The sequence below is a fragment of the Dermacentor andersoni genome, chromosome 1 (genome assembly GCF_023375885.2).
Source record: "Dermacentor andersoni chromosome 1, qqDerAnde1_hic_scaffold, whole genome shotgun sequence".
Taxonomy (NCBI): domain Eukaryota; kingdom Metazoa; phylum Arthropoda; class Arachnida; order Ixodida; family Ixodidae; genus Dermacentor; species Dermacentor andersoni.
The window spans coordinates 44,998,006-45,015,746 of NC_092814.1; the positions used below are offsets into that span (position 1 = coordinate 44,998,006).

Genomic DNA, 17,741 nt, shown 5'->3' on the forward strand with positions numbered 1-17,741 from the left:
CCCATACCCTCGCGTGCCCGCTCCCACCCCTCAACCTCACAGGGTGAACTTCACCAAGGAAGTCCCGTTCCCCAATTGTACGACCCTGACACAAGGCACCAATGTGTGCCACCTGCTGTGAAATTTGCCGGACACTATTTGGGAGCTCTTCCTCAAATGTCCTGGCCCTACGCAGTGACCAGCAAACTGACTTCAGCATGTGTATTCAAGTTGATCCTCACTACATGGAATTACTGGACTTCTGCAAGATGCGAGGTTGCATTCATTTTTTTTTTAATTACTATGCCTCAAAGAACCGCATTTAGGATTAAATATATATGCAGACTACCTATCGGAGAGGCAGACACCATGAAATGTTAAAATTTCACAACCTTTGGAGGCAATAAATAAATGCAATTTACGAAAACGGTTGTTTGACAAGCACCCAGGACATCTTCCCACGCTTCTTCCGTTGCCAGGTATTTCGTAACCAAAAGAACCACAGATTCCTTTTACAGCGTTTGCAATGTGTCCTCTTGTGTCGGCTTTGTTTTATGCACTGTTCTTATCCTCAAAACCCTACAAATTAGTGTAAAACATCTGTAGTTTCATCCAGTCTTCCATCCTCACACAACGCTATCAGTGAACTTTGGTCACAGTCGGTTGGACAGATATCGCACGCCAGCCTATTACTAGAACAGGGTCGCACGTAACGTGTGAGCACAGTTGCCCAAAGACAAAGAGTAGATAACGATAATGAAGTCCACCTATGCATGTGCAGGGCATCGCAACAATTTGAGTTCGTTTAGGGAGAATTTTTAGTTTCCGACGTCAACTTTCGTACAAGCCGGTGGACAGTTGGAAACGATATCGGAATGCTCTGTTTCAGCGCCAAAGCGTTGCCCTTTCTGAAATCCGCCGAAGATGCATGGCCACAAACGTGTTCTCTCTCACCTGCAGCCACAAAAGGGTGTCCCAACTCTATGCCCGCACGCATGTTGCAACCGCGCATTTTCGAGATTGCTCAGCCCTGTGCAGATTTCATTCACATGCAAATGTGAAAGGGGGGCAGTGACCTGCACAGCACGGGCACACTGGATCACAGACTCTCCCGGGCCCGGCCTCCACGTCGAGTATAGAACGCACTTCTAAGGACAAAGAAGTCCGTTATGAACGCGCTGTTTCGCCAAGCCGACGAGGCTGTTTTCTATCTCTCAACGCTACGGGAAATCGGGAAAACCCCGTAAAACAGCTGGTCCCTTGCAATGTCCCTACATGATGATGGGCACGTTACGCAGGTCCCCCAGTTGACTAACAATTGGTCCGTGTCCGCTTTCATTTCTAGGTAGGCGAGCATGTATATCAGCAGGAGTGATTCAATTGTACAGACACGAGTTCTTTTGATAATGTACCACTTAGGTGATTGCGTGATTCGTGACGCAATAATTGATGGCAGCTGTCTGCGCAAGAGTCCTCAACGCGCCTTCTGCTAACTGATGGCAACCATCACTCATGGCTGGCTTCTGCCAACACGAAACTCACAATCCCGGCTACTCCCAGTCCTTGGCCTTCTTTTCTTATCTGCAAATCAGCATCCCACCACTGCTTTCAGGAGCAGATTTTGTGAAAGTGGCCGCGCACAAAGCCTCCCCTCCGTGGTGGTTGGACATCTTCACACTCCTTCGTTAAATGTTTTACCGCACCAAAACAAGTGGCAGATAACCATTGACAGCGCACATATAACAGCGCAAGGTTGCAAGTCATCGACTTTAAGGACTTTACGACAAATAGCTCGACAAAGAAATCTGCATAGGTACGATAAAACAGGCCTTGGACGCTGGCTGTGTTGTGTACGAGCATCTCCGAATGCAATGTGCACACAGTCTTGGCAACAAACATGATAAGGGGTTATACCGGCTGTCCCAACTAAATGTGGCCAACAATTACAAAATAACAGACAGCTTTATGCGAATGGCGATCAATATGTTGGTGAGTGTTGTTCATGCTATCCAGCTTTTTTTCTTTTTTTTCATTTTGCAAAAAGAATTATCTTGCAAAAGTTAACTATTAGCTTACCTAATCGATAAGGTGGCAAGGCCAAAGCTGCGGATGTTCAGGAATGATTGTTAACAGCTTTAAGACAAGCTAGGCCTCTTATTTTTTTAACAGAAAATCGAATGTAGAAACATGCAACGCGACATTGCCTCCGCTAGCAGGGATTGTAGCACTCTCAAATGTACTCAAATACAGGCATAGCTAATTGAACTGGGAACAAGCAAACAGCGCTCTTTCCACAATGCGTCAACTTTACTATTTACTGTTCAGCAGTAGTAAAGCTGCATATCATTTACTCTTGAATATTCCTGGTCTCAATGTAGCAGCTGCTGTAGGCTGTAGACTGCAGGGCACTAAGCAGAAGGTAGCAAACACTATAAACTTATTCCTAGAGTTCAGCAAAAAAGCACTTTTGCAAGTGCTTTTTTGCTGAACAAGGTGAACAAGTTTAAAATATAAAAGGTTTTGTTTTATTGTTGACATTAAAAAAACATTGCTTTAAAATTCACCCGTCATACTTAACACAATTCTACTTCTTGAACTAGATTACTCTCAAAGGCAGACATTATCTGCAAAAAAAGAAATCAAAGTAAATACTTGACTAAAACAAACTTTTGCCAATCAACTTTTGAACTAATTACTGTACACCACATATAGCAATTTACAAATTGTAGCCAGTGACTTTTTAAAGACACCAATTTTGATACACGCGTTCGAAAAGTTTGTGATGAAATGCACTGTTCCAGTAACTTTTGAGCTTTAATGCACAAGATGTTTTGTTAAAAAAAAAGTTAAACAGTACATTCTTACGGCAAGTTGGACTTTGCTTATCTCAAAACTGGGGCTAGTTTCAAAATTTGTTCCAAATGAATGTGCCTTGAAACGACTGGCTTCTATTCGTGCATTGCAGTATGCACGCTAAAGTAATTATTTTAGGTTAATTAGTAAAATTTTGTTAATCAATTATGCATGTTGACTTTCAGTGTATGTATGTATTCTGTTCACTTTGGCTCCCTATTCCAAGAAGGCCAGTGGCATCTTTTTATCAGAAGTGATTGCCCAAAAAACAATGACTGACGGTGAGGAACGCTTGAGGCAATCCTTCCACTGATGGCTTCTTAAGAGGCTTCCCGTCAATACTCTTCTGTTTGGTGGTTTAAAAACTGCTTGATATTGACCACTGCCTCATCTGTGAAGTGAATGCTGCATTGGTGTGCAGAGCTCCCAAAGCATTTGAGCAGGTCCTTGCCTTTACGACCCTGGTCCCTTTTATGTGCTCTTTTATGTGCTTTTATGTGCTTTTATCTTGTACTTGTGCAAATTCTCTTTCCCAATTCTTCAGACGAAACATTGAGAAATTCCTTTGGTTTGGGCTATTTGGTATTTTCACAACCGATTTCTGGAGAGTGCTGCAACTTTTGGCACACCCTGTAGACTAAGTTAAAACATTCCTCAATATCTCAGACATGTCATGATATTCATGAGTTATGTGCTTGGGCAGCTCGTTTACTATGAGACAACGTACACTACTAGTTTCAATGCATGCTTGGCAACAGCTTCAAACAAAGACCATTTGTCGATTGCAGTTTTTCTCCCCTCTGCAGGAAAAGTGTTTCTAGCAGGTATAGCTAGCATACTAAGGCTAGAGGCAACTAACATAGTTTATTTTCTTTATTATTTCAACTAAAGGCATAGCAACAGCACTGCATTGCTCACCTTGGAGGCACTAATAAACATACTTCTTGGATATGCCCATTTCTATCTGAGAATATGACAAAGTTCCTTTATTTGTTAACTATGATGGCACAGACTAAATTATACAGTCATGAAATGACATTATTCACAAATGAACAATTTGATTACATATATACACAGTACATGCAATGTGAAAACGAAATGCAGTTTGTCCCTTTATGGTGCAATTCCTTCACCTTTTGATTTGAAACAGTCATGCTTCTCAGTGCCAACAACACACACACATTTCCACATGAAACAAGACATGAACAAGATATGAAAGCACAGTAATAAGCCACTAATGCTTTAAACTTGCACACTTAGAACTATGCAACAGACTCTGGAAAGCAAAGGTTACAGCATGAAAACAGTTTCGCCAGTTCAACTCCTGCTAAACAAGCTGCCTTTTGAAATATCACTCTTTAAAACCTAATCTAGTCCGTTCATCTCTCGTTTTACCTTAAAGCAGGAGAAAATGACAACAACATGCTGACAGTTCTTGGGTCCCATCAACACCACAACAAGCCTGGAAAAACAAGGAACACAAAACCCAAAGCATAAAACTTGAACTGAAAAGGCATGAAAGGGGTTTAAAGTTAAAAAAAAAACTGATAAGCAGGTCATCATTAGCCCCATGACAGTATAGATGTACACTTGCATACACATACATGACACAAAATGACCAGAGCTTTAAAAAAAAGAAAAGAAAGAAAGAAAGAAAAGCAAGAAGTGAAAGCTTTGACCTGGGCAGCCACCATTAGAACACAAAAACTAGACACGAACAGTTGCTTTTGTCTTTGGCAGCTGCTGTTCCCAGCTGAATGTCTTACAAGTGAATGTCCTTCAGTCACTGCCTGAATGCCCCCACAAAGCTAATCACAGAATCGATGGCTTCGTCCACATTCCACTGTTCATTCAAGTAGAGAACACGCACTCCATCTTGAGTGTGGTGTTCCATAATACCCCATTGTTCATACAGCTGGACTGCATTGTGCAGTGTGTCAGCAGCAAAGCTTTCCTCTGCAACAACAGAAAAGAATGGGAATTATACAATATAAACAGAAAATAAACATAATTTTGCAGTTGAAACAAGACGTCAAAACTGGCAAATAACAAATATGAATGTGTCATGATGCACGACATTTCTCCAATGCCTCACACAGGCGCCGATGTATGCTATGACCAGACCTGCCAACTTTAAAATCTGAAAAACACTAGTCGAAACCAAAAAAGTTAATAATAATAATTGCTTTATCACTCAAGATACTGACTGTGGGTGCTCTGCGCTGTAGTCGAGGCAAGCATGATCTGCACTACCAGTGTTCTCCCTACGGTGGGCGACAGTGGAAATGCCGCCCACTGGTCCAGTTGACCACCCTTTGCACCTGGTTCACCGCCCACTGCTCCGGGTGACCAGGGAAAATTTATTATCCTTATTTTACTATCCTCGAGTGTTCCTTCATCAAGTGTAGAAATATAAGGAAGAAAATTGACATATAAGTTGAGAAAATCATGTTTTCATAGTGGGCTGTCGACATAAATTGGGTAGAAAGACGTCCGTCTGATGGTGCCTATCACACTGTGAAGCGCGCAACATTCCGTTGCACTATGAAGGGCAACACCGTCATGCTGTAACCATCGTAAAGAGGAGATCTGACCTTCACATAACCTAGTGCCATATTTTGCCATGCATAAATAAAGCAAAAGAAATGTACGAAAACATTTTTTAAAAAAGCTAGCGTTGCAATTTGTTACTGCTGCCAGGTGGACAAAAGTGCTCCCAATGGCTGATGCAGACTTGAATCATCAGCTCATGTTTCGTGTGCATTTTGACAGCCGCAAGCAGTGCATTTTTTTGTCCTGACCAAGTTGGGCAGGATGTGTCACTGGCTTGCGTTATAGTTTCATTAATGTATCCAAAATTCAAAATTGGCGAGTTAACAATTCAAAATGGTGGCATGGCCATATTGGAAAAAGAGAGAAGAGGGGGGGAGGGCTTGGGGCTTAGGCGCATGCGTGCAGCAGTAAACAGCATGGTGCGCTGGTTGCAGAGTTGATAACATGCAGAGCAAATATGCACTGACTGGCAAACCTCAACTTGTTTAGTTGTATACAAACAGCCATTAGCATTCCAACCCCCTCCCGACACCTTGCATGCTGAATGGCACAGTCCTCTGCCCAGTTGCATTCAGTGTCTACATGCTTTGTACAGAGTTAAGATCATTGTAAGAAAATTACAGGCTTTATCGCCAATTGGTAGCCACATTCTAGTGTCAGGCATTGGAAGACTACAGAAGTGGCTTAAAAAGAACATTTTGACAGAAGTGCATTGGGCTTGGATAGTACATCTCGTGAGCCAGTCCCCATGGCAAAGTGTTCAAATAAAATTGTGGCATCTGTTTTTTTCTCATGGCAGGCACAAATGAAGTACACCGGTGAAAATTGAAAAGGTAAATGTTGGAGCCCAGTCCCATTTTAATTGCATGAATAAAAATCTACTTAACTAGCACGATGTGCTAGCCTGATGTGCAATGCATATGCATTGCTCCTCTCCTGCAATACCCAACTGCTTGAAAAGTTGAAGCAGCAGGCAGCACACACACACACACAATTTGGAAACATAAGACGCAGAGAGCACCAAATGAATGAGAACAAATCCATCTATTTCAAGAACTAATAACTTTTTCTTACCATAATACAGGGTCCCTTGTTGCAATTTGTCTTGAGCAACCTTCTGGATTTGTCGGAAGAATATTCTCTCTGCAATTAAAAGAAACCCACAGGGAACAATATAGCAAAAGACAGTTCGTTTTATTTAGGATACCAGCACACAGACACAAGCACAAATAGAGTAGGCACAAATACTTCAGGGAAGTAAGCCATGAGAGAGATTCAGATTTTGAGCCAAGACCACCACAAGTTTACTCAATAACCATGCTGTTGAACTGAAGTGAGTGTACACCACCCGGCCTAATAAAAGAGCAGAACCTCGAATAAACATGATGTTAAAGGGAGTGACAAATGATTTTCATGGTACCTATTTTTTTTTTTTATTGCAATGGAAAGCTTACCAGTCAGAGTGTCTAATTATGTAGTATCATGAGAAGCCAACAAACACTGACACCAAGGACAACATAGGGGAAATTACTTGTGTTTAATAAATGAAATAAAGAAACGATAAATTAATGGAAATTAAAGTGGATGAAAAAACAACTTGCCGCAGGTGGGAACCGAACCCACAACCTTCGCATTTCGCGTGCGATGCTCTACCAATTGAGCTACCGCGGCGCTGTTTCCCCATCCACTTTCTTGGGTATTTATGTGTCGTAGTAGAACCCTGGGAGTGTTAGCCAGCGCCATCACTCACATACCTTGGCGGCGGACGTGGAACGTCTTTCTTGCCGCAGGCGTCACGAGAACGTGATCTTTTTGGGTGAAGGCAACTGGTCAATAAACCCACACATGCTACCTGAAGGCATCAATGTTGCCGGATTCGAGACCCTCGTTATGTAATAAACGAGAAGAGAGGGGATTAACCGAGGGTCCCGATTTTTATTAGTCATATCATGAGAAGCCAACAAACACTGACACCAAGGACAACATAGGGGAAATTACTTGTGTTTAATAAATGAAATAAAGAAACGATAAATTAATGGAAATTAAAGTGGATGAAAAAACAACTTGCCGCAGGTGGGAACCGAACCCACAACCTTCGCATTTCGCGTGCGATGCTCTACCAATTGAGCTACCGCGGCGCTGTTTCCCCATCCACTTTCTTGGGTATTTATGTGTCGTAGTAGAACCCTGGGAGTGTTAGCCAGCGCCATCACTCACATACCTTGGCGGCGGACGTGGAACGTCTTTCTTGCCGCAGGCGTCACGAGAACGTGATCTTTTTGGGTGAAGGCAACTGGTCAATAAACCCACACATGCTACCTGAAGGCATCAATGTTGCCGGATTCGAGACCCTCGTTATGTAATAAATGAGAAGAGAGGGGATTAACCGAGGGTCCCGATTTTTATTAGTCATATCATGAGAAGCCAACAAACACTGACACCAAGGACAACATAGGGGAAATTACTTGTGTTTAATAAATGAAATAAAGAAACGATAAATTAATGGAAATTAAAGTGGATGAAAAAACAACTTGCCGCAGGTGGGAACCGAACCCACAACCTTCGCATTTCGCGTGCGATGCTCTACCAATTGAGCTACCGCGGCGCTGTTTCCCCATCCACTTTCTTGGGTATTTATGTGTCGTAGTAGAACCCTGGGAGTGTTAGCCAGCGCCATCACTCACATACCTTGGCGGCGGACGTGGAACGTCTTTCTTGCCGCAGGCGTCACGAGAACGTGATCTTTTTGGGTGAAGGCAACTGGTCAATAAACCCACACATGCTACCTGAAGGCATCAATGTTGCCGGATTCGAGACCCTCGTTATGTAATAAACGAGAAGAGAGGGGATTAACCGAGGGTCCCGATTTTTATTAGTCATATCATGAGAAGCCAACAAACACTGACACCAAGGACAACATAGGGGAAATTACTTGTGTTTAATAAATGAAATAAAGAAATGATAAATTAATGGAAATTAAAGTGGATGAAAAAACAACTTGCCGCAGGTGGGAACCGAACCCACAACCTTCGCATTTCGCGTGCGATGCTCTACCAATTGAGCTACCGCGGCGCTGTTTCCCCATCCACTTTCTTGGGTATTTATGTGTCGTAGTAGAACCCTGGGAGTGTTAGCCAGCGCCATCACTCACATACCTTGGCGGCGGACGTGGAACGTCTTTCTTGCCGCAGGCGTCACGAGAACGTGATCTTTTTGGGTGAAGGCAACTGGTCAATAAACCCACACATGCTACCTGAAGGCATCAATGTTGCCGGATTCGAGACCCTCGTTATGTAATAAACGAGAAGAGAGGGGATTAACCGAGGGTCCCGATTTTTATTAGTCATATCATGAGAAGCCAACAAACAGCGCCGCGGTAGCTCAATTGGTAGAGCATCGCACGCGAAATGCGAAGGTTGTGGGTTCGGTTCCCACCTGCGGCAAGTTATTTTTTCATCCACTTTAATTTCCATTAATTTATCGTTTCTTTATTTCATTTATTAAACACAAGTAATTTCCCCTATGTTGTCCTTGGTGTCAGTGTTTGTTGGCTTCTCAAGATATGACTAATAAAAATCGAGACCCTCGGTTAATCCCCTCTCTTCTCGTTTATTACATAACGAGGGTCTCGAATCCGGCAACATTGATGCCTTCAGGTAGCATGTGTGGGTTTATTGACCAGTTGCCTTCACCCAAAAAGATCACGTTCTCGTGACGCCTGCGGCAAGAAAGACGTTCCACGTCCGCCGCCAAGGTATGCGAGTGATGGCGCTGGCTAACACTCCCAGGGTTCTACTAAGACACATAAATACCCAAGAAAGTGGATGGGGAAACAGCGCCGCGGTAGCTCAATTGGTAGAGCATCGCACGCGAAATGCGAAGGTTGTAGGTTCGGTTCCCACCTGCGGCAAGTTGTTTTTTCATCCACTTTAATTTCCATTAATTTATCGTTTCTTTATTTCATTTATTAAACACAAGTAATTTCCCCTATGTTGTCCTTGGTGTCAGTGTTTGTTGGCTTCTCATGATATGACTAATAAAAATCGGGACCCTCGGTTAATCCCCTCTCTTCTCGTTAATTATGTAGTAGTAACACAGAAAACACCATGTAACATTTTTTTTATCAAAATGTTTTCGATCTGCAGTGAGGATGTAATCCACTGGAAGCTTGCTGAAAACGGTGATAGGTTAGCGCCATAGCGATTACACACCGGCATTAGTGGGAGGCAGACAACAAGTGTCGCTGTAACTGTGAGAAAATATTTTGTTTATCAAGTCGATGTTCCTGTGATTCATGCTTTACGAAGTGTTAAAGTATTTCTGCTATAATAGCTACGTGTTTTTTATGGCCTCCTGTCCAACTGCCTTGCTATTTAGCCAGTCAAAACGAAACCAATCGGATCGAAAATGAAATGATGCTTCTACACATCATACACAGTTCAGCGTGTTGCCATAGCCATGCAAGAGTTTTTTGATTACCGAAGCATAGAATAAAGCGCAAGAGTCTAATAATACAGCAACTGCAATTTTAAGCAATAATTATGTTGCACTTATTAAGAGTCAAATTATGTACAGTAATCTCATACACTACATCCGAAGTACCAAGATTTCAATGACAGGCCTCACTAACTGGTCTTTGAGACTTTCTTTGCCAATTTATAATTCCTACTTAAATCATGAACAGCGCACTGGATTCTATCAGTATAAATCCTGGTCATTTCCATCAATGCCTCACAACACATTCGGGCCAGTTGTCAGTCCCTTTAAAGCATAAATACACTGCACTCATTAACTTATGACCAAAAGCTGTGCAAATTGGTAGGCATTATCCATGGCTCGAAGAGGCAGGCGCATAAAACATGGACACAAGAAAAAATGGGAAGGACAACACAAGTCTTGTCATTAACATTTTGAGTTATCTTTTTTTGCTTTTGTGTGTTTTGTATGCCTGCATCTTTAGACCATGACTTAGTATTGAGAACTGCATTTTATTGTATGTCTGTATTAATGGACATCAAATGAGACTGAAAATGTGTTTATGGATGGATGGATATTAAGAGCATCTCCTTTGAAACGTGGCAACGCTGGGCGTCACCAAGCTATTTCCATCTTTCTACCGAGTCTCATGTTATAGACTTTCACTTTAATGGGTGCCGCCATATTGCACAGGCAGTGGTGCCAACTATGGACAGTCTGCATGCTGGCTTGGGTAAGCACTCCATGTTGTTTACTAGGTATACGCTCTGTGGCAGTTTCTAGCGGTTATTTTTGCGCTCGTGTTGTTTACTCTGTATGGTGTGGAGTCTTCTATATGAGAAATGGTTCTGCGAGACATACTGAAGTGATTAAGTCAGCATGGCGGAGTTGATGTTATCATTAGGCGTATGGAGCAGCCAACGAGACGTGCGCGTATGTTTGAGCCTACAATCAGCCTTGAAGATCAGTTGCATATTTCTGGAAATTCATTTCACAAAAGTCGGCTTACCGTGGCACTCTTGCTGTAATTCTGAGCTGTGGTTTAGCACATTTCTGCAGCGAAATAAGTTGTGCTGTTTACTTTGACAAGCGTTCAAACTGTTGTCTGTAGATACACTGCGCAACTACCTCGTTTGTTGGACAAAGTTTCCACACAGTACTGAAATAGTTTTCGTTACTAATAACAGCATACCGTACAGTGTGAACCACACTTGTCTGGTGGCCGAGCCACCAGCTGCAGACTGCACGAGCATCCGAAACAGTGATCGATGCTGGGTCATAGATCTATTTGTTCTATATAGTGCATGATACAAGCATGTGGCATGACCATGCAATGTCTTATTATGCAGTTAGCAAGTGTTTTTCGCAAAAGAGGGTGAAAATCGATTATTATTTTTTTTATTTGGTCATCCAGTCTTTTACGATGCACTCACCTGTTTTAGGGAAATTGTGTACTCACAAATAGCAGTTTAGTTTTTTTTTTAATGTGATCCCCTTTGGATATTACTGGTTTGCAGGGCAAGAAGGCAATGCCAAAGCAGAAAGCTTATACAGGGTGTTTCAGCGAAGACTCAAATTTTTAAAAGTTGCCTGTGGCAGATATCACAATTCTAGTTTATGACCCGGTCTACTCGAAGCGGCGGACACTACTTGCAAAAAAAGAATGAAATGCGAAATCGACTAATTAACAAGAATGCACAAATTAACTTTTCAGCTAATTATCTTATGACCCATATTGCAATTTACAAATTCTAGCAGTGGACTTCGCAAGGCGGATCCACTTGGAACGAATTCTCAGGACGACACTAGTTTAGAGATATAAATTCCCGAACTTTGCGGAGAAATGCCTTGGTGTTCCAGTTACTTGTGTGCTTCAGTGCATGAAACGACGTTTTGTTAAATTAACTCCTCTTCGCCTCCAGTACTTGCACCACTTCGTCCTTGTCTTGATGGCAAACCACATTCTCCGGGGCCTCTTGTTCCACCCTTCCTGGGATGATGCAGGATGATGTTTCAAATGGATTGTCTTCGCTGGAGTCTCTTAGTACATTGACTTCAGAATGCCTTGCTGGCTTGCCATCTACTAACCATGTATGGACTAAGAAATTGGCACATGAGGCTGCTGAGTCCTTTCTTGAAGAGTAAAACTTCCAGGTTCAATCACAGGCAACTTACGATAGTGCCTGCTGTTGAAGTTTCTCTTCATTCCAAATTTATATTTCATTTGTTGTTCGGCTGTCTCGGGGGTCTCTAGAAGAGCAAAGGAACTAGCAATTCCTAACTGATGATCTGCAGGAAGCCAAGGGCTTGTTCCATTTGTAGAAAAGTACATAGTGCAACCTAGCCCCTCCATGTAAGTGCTATATTGTGGTGAGTCACTGCAGCTTCCAAGGCATATTTCCACCCACCAGGGAAGGACAGGTACATCTCCAAGCACTCCTTTCCCCCCTCTTTTTGACTTCAGCTAAGTCAAGGTAGACAACTTCAAAGGGCACCCCCAAATACGTGGGAATGACCATTTCGTTTTATCTAGGTTTTCACTTATTTAGCTTTGGCTATTTGACACAGGTGGCAAGTACAGACATATTCAAGCATATCTTTCATACTTTCCCAGGTATAACGGTGGTTTATCCTCTTGAATAACATCAGGGTGCCTATCAAGTAGACATTTTCAAATTCCCCAAGTTTGCAGTTTGATGCCATGGTGCATCAAACTGCAAAATTCAGTCACACATGTCTCTGTCAAGGGACATTTGGGTGGGCTGAGTGGCTCAGTCAATGTAGAAGACCCGCCTGAGCCAATGTCACTCTTGTCACTTGGGCAGTAGCTTCCCTGCATGTCCACATTTCTGGCTCGGAGAGTCTTCTCAACATGCAATAGATTTAATCTTGTGCGACTGCACAAAAATGTAAAGAAATCAACGCAGATGAATAAAGCCATTCTTCCGCTTTATTAAATTTCTTCTTTCTCCTCTTCTCCGGTACTTGCATCACTTTGTCCTTGTCTTGACAGCACTTCATATCTACATCTTTTACTAGGCTCTGCGAATGATACATTTACATTTCTCCATTGTCCCTAATAGTGAAAGTTTCAGGCACAGTAACTACAGCCACAGTTACTTCTGAATGGATAGTTAGCAATAGTAAAACATGTCAATGATGGCCTTACAACACCTTATGTACTAAACATTTTCATTGGTAAACTTACTCCGATAACTTCTCGTTCCTAGACAGCCTCATCTGGCTTTGAACAGAGCACTGCGATGAGAACTACATTTCCTTGCTGGTTTCATTCTTTGCTACCTGTTACAGATCCATAGATGGCTTCCTCTTCATCATGTATTTGTTCAGCAAGCTCTGTATCTCTAATTATGTTTACCACCGTTACCTTTTGTCTTCTTCTCCACTGTGTATCAGCATTTTTCATACAACTATGTAAACACTTTAGCTGCCCATCTATTTTCATTAATGTTTTTATAATCCATCTTGCAGGCGATAAAAGTAGGCAATAAAAGCCAATGCCATGAAGAATGCGTTCATCTGTGCCCTGTCATTCGCTCAAGCCTGTGACAACTCTGCATGCAACACAACACCCATAACTGATCCCTCTGGTAGGAGTGCGAATGATGCGAAGCAGTATGCTAAGGTTGATGTAATGCAGTGATTTGGTCTTGTTGGTATGACATCGTGAGACTTATAGCGCATGAAAAGACAAGGACGAAAGGAAGACGTGAGCGCCTGTGTGTGTCACGCCTCACTAAGGGTGATATCGTTCAGGCTCTTTGATGTGCTTTCTGCCACTGCCACTGCACCAGAGCTTCTTGGTCAACAGGAATTTTCCAGGTTGGTTGTTTGGCAGCTCAATGGTATAACCTCATTCCCATGTTTCAGAAACAAAAATGTGTGAAAAAACATACTTAACCAGGAAAATGTACGTCCCAAGTCACTAAAAAAATGTGGCAGACTGCACTGTAGTTGACATCTATGTAATGCGAAGCATTGCATAAATCATTGCAGCACAAGACGGCTTCAGCAAGCATACTTTTGCGCTCTCCAGATCCAGCCTGCTTTAGCAAGTTCTTAGGGTGGGCAATTTTGATGTGCCCACTCGGCGAGAATTCTTGCCGCATGAGACTCCAACACGCATCAAGCTGGTGGCAACCGAGTGACCTGAGATGCACTTTGTCATTTTCCTATTGCATAGCCTTACAACGATGAGGAACCAAACGAAATCAAGTTGATGGGCGTAGCTGGAATACAATGCCACAACAGTGAAACATGACGCAGCACAGCCTAAGCCGCTTTTGCGCTATTAAACCCCACCTAACTAACTAACTTCGCAACGCCTGCAGCAGGGACCAGTGGCGTGTGCAAGTTATTGCCTATTAAAAGCGGGAAGTACACATCCATCAGCTGTGAAACAGATAGGTGAAGATGCTTATGGTAATAGGGTTGGCAGTGATAGCTGTGAATGAGACGTGCAATGACGTACAAGGAGATTTTCTGATGCCGAAAGTGGGAACTGGTTGTGTGCCTGCATTTTCATGTGACACAAGCAGGCAAGTACTGCTGAGAAGCTGCCGTGATGGGAATCTACTGGTCTCTATCATGCGTGCCTAGTGGCCTTCCCTGTTCATATGGGATCTAATGGCCAGAAAACGTACCATACAATTGCAATTTGGCAATGTTCTGAATATTCGTGCCAAAAGATAGTGTTTTCCGGGAATGCACTAACTGGTAAAACGAAACGCACCTGTATCGGGTCATTTCTTTATGTTCTCAATTGCAAACATTGGCGCAGGGAAACTGCATATAAAACGGGATTGTTTTTCAGTCCCCGCGGGGTCTAGAAAATCAGTCGGCTACAGCATATGCGTTGCAAGCACTATACAGGGTGTCCCAGCTAACTTTAACCAGAGTTTAAAAATATGCAAATGCCACTTAGCAGGACCGAACCAAAGCATTGTTGTTTGCTGTTGCTAGGAGACAGATTTTTTCATTCTACCTAATTACATCATCAGCAGCAGCAGCAGCAGCCTGGTTACGCCCACTGCAGGGCAAAAGCCTCTCCCATACTTCAACTATCCCGGTCATGTACTAATTGTGTCCATGTCCCTGCAAACTTCTTAATCTCATCCGCCCACCTAACTTTCTGCCGCCCCCTGCTACGCTTCCCTTCCCTTGGAATCCAGTCCGTAACCCTTAATGACCATCGGTTATCTTCCCTCCTCATTACATGTCCTGCCCATGCCCATTTCTTTTTCTTGATTTCAACTAAGATGTCATTAACTCGCGTTTGTTCCCTCACCCAATCTGCTCTTTTGTTATCCCTTAACGTTACACCTATCATTCTTCTTTCCATAGCTCGTTGCGTCGTCCTCAATTTAAGTAGAACCCTTTTCGTAAGCCTCCAGGTTTCTGCCCCGTACGTGAGTACTGGTAAGACACAGCTGTTATAAACTTTTCTCTTGAGGGATAATGGCAACCTGCTGTTCATGACCTGAGAATGCCTGCCACACGCACCCCAGGCCATTCTTATTCTTTGATTATTTCAGTCTCATGATCCGGATCCGCAGTCACTACCTGTCCTAAGTAGATGTATTTCCTTGCCACATCCCGTGCCTCGCTACCTATCGTAAACTGCTGTTCTCTTCCGAGACTGCTATACATTACCGTATTTGCTCGCATAATGATCGCAGCCCTGAATTTTGTCATCAAAATTCGCTCTTTTTTATTTCCCATGTAATGATCGCACCCCGAACTTGCCGCAGCAATATGTCGTGTGCCAAGTCTAGCTAACAACGATCGCGCTATCTGTCGAATGCTACGCGAACGACTCTTCAAGAAAAACCAAGCGGTCTGCACGCACCAACCATTTTCAAGCAGATGCCCCATTTCATTCCTTTCATCACTTTCCGCACTTCCATGACAAAAAAAAAAAAAAAGAAACGGCTACAACCAAACTCGCCTTTATTATGTGTAGGCTTTATAATGGCTGTGGTCAACAACAACAACAAAAGGCGCCTTTCGGTTCTTCTCGTCTGCACTCGTGGGAACGCAACAAATCACGAGCGGCAACGATAGCAGCCACGTTTACACAGATACGTTAGAAGTGTACCCTATTCATACGCCGACGCTTGTAACACGGCTAAGATATTCGCCCACCCTTAGTGGAAACATGCCGTATTAGGATAGTAGTGAAGACAAATGCCGCAGTTTCCGCAGCATGCCCGCCATGTGTTTCTATGTCACTGGCGCGCCCATCTGTTTCTGTCCCCTCAAAGTGGATATGGCGACGTTATTGCCACAAACTTGCCAATATTAACGATATTATTCATTACTGATACGGAAGAAACTGTTTCAATGCACGTAATGTACTCCCAAGAAAAATAAAAATCGCGTTCGGCTTGCTCTGCCAGCAGCCATCTTTGTTTTCCTGTCCCACAGTACATATAGGGGCAGCCGCCTATTTGTTGACCTTTTGTCATCCCGCAGCAAATGCGAGATTTAAAAAAAAAAATTTTTTTTTTGCGGTAAATTAACCCGCGTAATGATCGCACCCCTGAAGTTGCATCAATTTTTTTTTTACAAAAAAGTGCGATCATTATGCGAGTAAATATGGTACTTTAGTTTTCTGCAGATTAATTTTTAGACCCACCCTTCTGCTTCGCCTCTCCAGGTCAGCATGCATTGCAATTGGTCCCCCGAGTTACTAAGCAAGGCAATATCACCAGTGAATCACAAGTTACTAAGGTATTCTACATTAACTCTTATCCCCAATTCTTCCCAATCCAGGTCTCTGAATACCTCCTGTAAACACGCTGTGAATAGCATTGGAGAGATCGTATCTCCCTGCCTGACGCCTTTCTTTATTGAGATTTTGTTGCTTTCTTTATGGAGGACTACGGTGGCTGTGGAGCCGCTATAGAGCGTTTCATTGGGCGAGGAGGATAGGGCGCGCGGAGAGCCTTTCCTCCTCTCTGGCTTGGGCGATCCGGCGCGGCGCTGCTTGAAAGTATTGCTGTCGCGCGCTGCGGAACGATTTCGAGATGTTTTAGGTCTTACCTTGTGAAATTTACGCCATGTTCGTTCATATAAGGTCATCAGGGAAGCCTTTCGGTGCATTGGTAACTACTGTAGGCAGAAATATGCCTTGGGGGCGCACAAATGTGACATGCACACTCAGCCGCGGTGTACGCGCATTATCAGTCGCGGTGCGTGTATGTGTTGTTTACTATTTTGCTTATATAGATTTTAATTCAACAAAGAAAACCAGCGTCTCTGTATTACCAGCATTAAATGGTAAATCAGCTCGCTGTCTGATCGATTGGCGTAGGGAGTAAAACATAAAACATAAGAGCGCACGGTCGTGCACGGCCAACCTAAGGCAACCACGAAACATCTGAGCGGCAGGCGCTATCAAATACTTGTGATACACTGGCATCGTTCTCACGCATTTCAAGTCTAGTATGATTGAAATTACCATATGTCTACGCTAGCCTTGCTGCATGAGGCCCATGGCACTGCTCAACACAGCGATCACTACGGTTGGTGAGGCAGCACGATACATATATAAGCTGTGTGATTCGGCATTGCCTTTTTGGCCTGTATACAGCCATAATATATGAGAGGGTTCGCATAAAAAGGATGGGATGGCTATTTTCGTGCGCAAGATTTCCGTAATACATGTGAGTGCGTCGTAGTGAACTGAACGAACACAACCAAAAAAAAATTCGGTTATCATCCTGTTTCTCTAAAACAGCAAGAGAAAACGGGCTAACACCAGACAACGTTTATAAATACATAACCGCTGATGCCGTATGCTTGGACCATGCGCTATATAGAACAAAGATATCTGTAATCCAGCACCTACTACTGCT

At 43.1% G+C, this 17,741-nt stretch overlaps 1 protein-coding gene across 2 annotated transcripts in view; it reads right to left on the minus strand.

The window, feature by feature from the left end:
* Positions 1 to 3,687: 3,687 nt before the first annotated feature.
* mino (glycerol-3-phosphate acyltransferase mino) overlaps positions 3,688 to 17,741 on the minus strand; it is a 126,869-nt gene continuing 112,815 nt past the window's right edge. For both annotated transcript variants that reach the window (XM_050191070.3, XM_050191069.3), the window contains exons 21-22: positions 6,460 to 6,528; positions 3,688 to 4,788 (exon numbers count right to left, since the gene is read on the minus strand). In XM_050191070.3, coding sequence (XP_050047027.2) covers positions 4,616 to 4,788; positions 6,460 to 6,528 — 242 coding nt within the window. In that variant the 3' untranslated portion in view covers positions 3,688 to 4,615. The remainder of the gene's footprint in view (positions 4,789 to 6,459; positions 6,529 to 17,741) is intronic.